General features: G+C 43.6%; 2 protein-coding genes across 2 annotated transcripts; one reads left to right on the forward strand and one right to left on the reverse strand.

Annotated features, from left to right (window-relative positions):
- Nucleotides 1–120: 120 nt before the first annotated feature.
- Nucleotides 121–1,158, reverse strand: PCYB_113580 (hypothetical protein; the record flags this gene model as incomplete). Its single annotated transcript, XM_004223237.1, has 3 exons — nt 121–352; nt 535–688; nt 930–1,158. 3 exons carry the CDS (start codon nt 1,156–1,158, stop codon nt 121–123), a joined length of 615 nt encoding a protein of 204 aa, XP_004223285.1.
- Nucleotides 1,159–2,503: 1,345 nt separating this feature from the next.
- Nucleotides 2,504–4,774, forward strand: PCYB_113590 (hypothetical protein; the record flags this gene model as incomplete). Its single annotated transcript, XM_004223238.1, has 2 exons — nt 2,504–4,516; nt 4,565–4,774. The coding sequence occupies 2 exons, from the start codon at nt 2,504–2,506 to the stop codon at nt 4,772–4,774; spliced, it is 2,223 nt and encodes a 740-aa protein (XP_004223286.1).
- Between the last annotated feature and the right edge of the window lie 841 nt (nt 4,775–5,615).

Raw genomic sequence — 5,615 nt, forward strand, 5'->3', positions numbered from 1 at the left:
ATAATTTTATTCTTCTCATTGTGATGTGCCCACCTGGCTAGGCGCCAAGATGTGCAGTAGGAACGCAGCAAATCTGCCTTGTCCTACCCACGCACACATTAGCACAGTGATCTGATGGGGCTACACCTCCTCCTGCTTGTCCAAATACAAGTACGTGTATATATAGAGATAAAAAAAAATCATATGGATTAAAATGAGGCATATTAACAACTTAATTAAACTCTTTTTATGTTTCTTCGATATGGATCGTCTCCACTCATTTGTTCTTTCCCAGGTGAGACATAGTCCTCGCCATATGGTGGACCCCGCTCCTTCATTCCCATGGTGCGTACGTTCGCCTGCTCCGTTGTTCCTTGGGGGGGAGGGTAGCAGGGGGTAGCAGGGGGGGTGGAATATGAAGCGTGCGCGCAATGTGAAGTGAACATCGAGGTGTGCTCCGACGTGTGCTCCGATGTGTTTCCCGACGTGTTTCCCGACGTGTGCTCCAACATGTGAACCTCCATTTGCATATAGCACTTTTCCCGCTCCCCTTACCTCTGGGCCAGGTGCACATAAAGGGTGAAGTCCCGGTTGATGCGGAAGAACGGCTTGGAGAAAAAGAGGAAATGCACAGGATCCTCGGAGTCGAAGTAAATCTGATGATTCTCGCACTCGACATTGATGAAGCAGTTTTCTCTCAAATTGGTGGCTGAGAAAAAGAAAAAAAAAAAAAGGGGGGGTAGAAGGTGTTGAGGGAAAAAAAATATACACGTCCATTTGTCGGTGGTGAGATTAACAAGCTGATGCGTAGTTGTTCGACCCTCTGCACATTTAATTATTTCTTGGAGACATCCAACGTGGTGCTCTATGCCCTCATCCATGTTGCCTTAATTTTTTCATTTTGAAAAGTGGACCGGTTTGTAATCACCCTGTGCATTTTTCCACCTTACTGTTAAGCAGGTTGTATCCTGTCTTCAGCTTTTTCTTGGAACTACAGCCGTACTCGCAGAAATGAAATTCCTCTGTGCAGTAGTATCGCCAGGAACACGACAGGTTGTTCAGGTCACTGGAGTCATCATTTTTTTTGTCAAAGAAATCTACATATATCATTTGGTAACATGTGCACCTCACAAACAGGTGGAGAAGGATGATTAGGGTTCCCAGCCATACATGGTTCATGTTTTGGGGGACAAAAAAAAGGAAAGCAGATTGGAAGTAGGCCCACATGTACAAGACACACGTCAGAGGGAGCGGCTCGAATTATTTGCTACTCTTTCCCTCAGGGTCACCATGAAGTGAGTCACATTTCGGCTACTGCGCAGCGTAGACAGGGCCCAATTTCGGCTCAATTTCGGCGCAATTTCGTCGCAATTTGTGTAAACGTTGCGCCAATTTTGTGTAAACTTTTTTTATGTATCAAGAGAGGACAGTAAAAAAAGGAGAGACGTAAGCATTGGGGACAAAAAAAAAAGGACTTTGCGTTTTCTGTTGAAGAGGTTTATACCATTCTATACGTTTTTTTTCTTTTTTTTCTTTTTTCTAACAGGATAGGGGACCTTTTTTTGTGCTAATTTATTTATTTATTTATTTTTTTTTTCACTAGTGGGGAGTAGCCAAATGGACATTTGCCGGCCAGTATGCGGCTTTTCCGCACCGTTTTTCTGCAGCGTTTTTTTTTGGCGTTAATGCACCGCTCTTCAGAGGGGAGATACAGGGGTGGCTCCGCAGCGTTACCAAGCTTGGCGCCTACTGCGCGCGTGCTGGGTTTTGTGCCAACCGGATTATGCTGCCCATGGCGCGGCACGTACCGCTGAGTGTATGTTTATATGCGCGTACCTCTGCACGTAGGCATATGCTTGTACCACTGCGCGTAGGTATATGCTTGTACCACTGCGCGTAGGTATATGCTTGTACCTCTGCGTTTATGTATTCGTGTACCTCTGCACGCATGTATGCGTGTACATGCCATGCGCGCTTTCCCCCTTGCGTTCGCTGCAGCTGAGTTAAACGAGTTAATTTTGCGTGTTCGATGTGAGCGCAGGGATATCTTCCATTTCGAGCATTTTTTCCCACGCGGGTTGGCCTCCACTGGGTTGAGTTCCTCCACGTGGGTTGACTTCCTCCGTTTGGGTTGATTGCTGCACCAATTGCTTCCCCTCCCAAGAAGCTCCATTGGGATGCAACTTTTTCGCAACGGGAGAGGCACCAAAGAGGACTGCCGGAACGCCACGCTAGTGCGTAAGGCTTAAAAAGGAAACGTGTACCTGCGCGGGTGTGAATTGTATGCTAACTACTTTGTCGTGGCTGTCAGGCGAGGGGCACAGCTGGCCAGTAAGGAACGCTCCATCACGATTAATTTGCCGTCATCACGATTTCTTTGCCGGTCATCACGATTTCTTTGCCGTCATCACGATTAATTTGCCGTCATCACGATTTCTTTGCCGTCATCACGATTTCTTTGCCGCCCATAACCATTTCTTTGCTGGTCAGTTTTTAGCTTGCCCAGCCCAGCGTCGCGTTCAAAATGGCGGATGGCAACACAGCGGATAGCTGCGGGGGTGCGGTGAACGGAGAAGAAGGGGAGCTTGGGAAGAGCCCACCCAATGCGAAGCAACCGAAGAATGGAACAGCTGTGGAAAAGTCGGACATGGGATGCAAAGCCTCATTTGATATATTTTCGTACCTACATAAGGTGTATGCAAAGTATGGACTATACGAAGAAGACATGGATAGGTTCCTCCTTTACGTGAAGAGAAGGAGAGCCAAATTAAAAGGGAAGGTATTATATAAAATGAAAAGAGTGGGAAATAAATATATAACGAGATTGTACGAAACGGATAATGTGGATGAAAAATTTCTTGAGTTGTTGGTACTTGATGTAGAGGCATGTCGATGTAGGTACATAAAAATAAAAACGGATGTGAATAATTTAAAAATACCTTACAGATCGACTTATTGTTATTTGAGGAGATTGAAGAGAGCTATGGATAAAGTGATATTTATGAACCACTCCGTTGGATCCACTGTGGATAAGAACACCGAGTTGCAGATTAAGTGCTACAGTGCGTATGTACAAGCAGCGTACCTGTTGGAAGGGAAGAAATTTGAGGAGGGCGTATCAAAGGTAGGGGAGTTCACCAAGCTGGTGAAGCTGGTCAAAAGGGCCATGCTGAATGAGATCGTGGAGGGGGAGCGCTCAATTGGGGAGGGAAAAAAAGATGACGGAGAAGACGGCGGTGGTGTTGGTGGCAGTGACGATGGCAGTGGCGGTGGCAGCGGTGGCGGTGGCCGTGGCCGCGGAGGAGAAGCGGAGGGAGGGGGGTCACCCGAAGAACGCAGACCCAGCCGAGCCAGCCAACACACCCAAAACGACCTCACGGAAAACACCCTCATGAACAGCAAAGGCAACCTACTCATAGAAGCGGAAAGACGAATCGACGAGACGTTCGATTACTTCCTCTCCGTCATTCACTCATTTGAACGCATTTGCTTATACAATTTGAAGAAAAATAAATTAAGCAACTTTGATGAAAAGTTACAGGATGAAGAATTACAACTAGGAGAGAAGAAAAAAAAATCATCCATCACAGAAATGACAGACATGAGTAAGGACAAATCGACGTATAGAAAACTTGAAATTTTTATGAGTGAAAATACAGTACAGATAAAAATTGAACATAGTACTTATGAACTGAAGGGGAGTGGAGACTCCAATCAGGGAGACTACTCCAGTTTGCTTAAAATAAAGAATGCGTTGGATAATGTGAAGAATGTAATCCCGATGGAAGAAATAAAAAATCTGTCAGAAGATACCAATTTGAGAGAAGTCATGTCGTGTGTGAATAAAAAAGATTTTCCACTTTTTCAATTTTTAAATTCATATGAAGCCAATTTTATTGTGCATAATTATGGACAGGCATTTGCAAAATATTATGAATGCTTAACAATAATTCACGAACAGTTAATCAAATCAACGGGGGGGAATAAAAAGGCATCATCTGTGAGTGGTACTCAACAGAGTGGGGGAAGCCATCTAAATGAAGATGAAAAAATGATGGAGAAGATTTGGAACCACATAGAACAGTACCTCTCTTGTGAAAAGTTATGTGCAGATACGGAACGCACTCTCCTTGTACTGATGAAATTTTTATTTTCCATATACTCAGCTAGCCATTTGAAAAACTTTTCCCTTGGAAATAAAAAAAATTTTGGAGATATTATCGAAGAAATGCCCCTTGTTCACACAGGAATTCGATACGCTGATATCTTAAAGCAGAATATCGATGAATTGAACAAATTAAAACATAATGACGAAATTTTTATTAACATTTTACAAATAATTAAAAATGTCAAATCTTTTTGTCTCGCTTGTCATTACGCATTGGCTGGGAAAAATGCAGAGGCACATGTACTCTTCGATTTAGTTAAAACGAGAAATTATGTATACACAAAACTGCAACAAATTCAAATGGTCCAAAATGAAGCTTTATTACGAATTACAATTCTCTTTAACCGACTACAGGACCTCATTTCGTTGGTCAATGAGAAATATTACTTCCGCCATTTATCCATTTACGCTTTGCAGGTGAAAACCAAATGCGTACCATCTAATCAGAAATTATTTTCTGTGGATAATTCCTTTTTTGAACAGAAAATGATTCAAATGTGCATGGATCCCCTGCGTATTGACATGATGCAGTTGTGTCGCGACTCCGTTTTGCTCAATCCGGATGCACACAAGGAGGAGGAAAAGTCCTCCGGGATTAGGGGCCTGCTTCGCTCCTTCTGGAAATAGTAGCAAGGGGTTCACGGTGAAAAAGATGTCCATATTACGTGCGAATACGATGTTGTGTCTTTTCCACGTATGGGCATACGCTTCTTTCTTCACAGTGTATACCTCTGCTGTGTATTAATTTTTCCCGTTTTTTTCTACTCCTTCCTTTCGAACGAAACGGCCATTTCCAGGGAGCACGCCTCTCTCCCGCGTAGACATCACCGCATCGAGGATGCAAAAAAAAAAAAAAAAAAAAAACTTTATCTGCAAAAAGTACCCAGTTGTATCATCGACCGTAGGGGACACCCGTGCCACCTTCTTAATCGGTTCGCGCGAAAAATTTCCCCGTACGGACTACCTAATATTTACACCTTTTTTACGGGTCAGTTGGAATAAATTCAGTTGGTGGGAAGGGGGATTCACAATTTGTTTTTTTTAAAAATGGGGAAAAATTGAAATGAGTTCGTGAAGCTGGTCATGCGTGTAGTCATACGTGTAGTCATACGTGTGGTCGTACGTGTAGTATAGTCATACGCGTGGCCATGCGTCCAGTTTGCACTATACACGTGGGGAATTTAAACAGACAGAACGCAGATGTGCAAGATGCGTGATCCATATATAGTTGCATAGGTAAATTTGTGCAAGTGTTAAAAAGCGGGGACAGGAGGGCTCGTGGGAAAGGGCAAAAATAAAAAATAAAAAAAAAAAAAAAAGTACTTTACGTGGGAAACGGCATGTGGTATGTACACACACAAGCGCATGTACCTACACGCTCGTACACCCAGTTTGGATCTACTTCTCATCCGATAAGCGATTAACAACGGTTAGCGGCTAAACCGCTGACTGCTAAACCGCTGACTGC

The sequence above is a fragment of the Plasmodium cynomolgi genome, chromosome 11 (genome assembly GCF_000321355.1).
Source record: "Plasmodium cynomolgi strain B DNA, chromosome 11, whole genome shotgun sequence".
NCBI classification, from domain to species: domain Eukaryota; phylum Apicomplexa; class Aconoidasida; order Haemosporida; family Plasmodiidae; genus Plasmodium; species Plasmodium cynomolgi.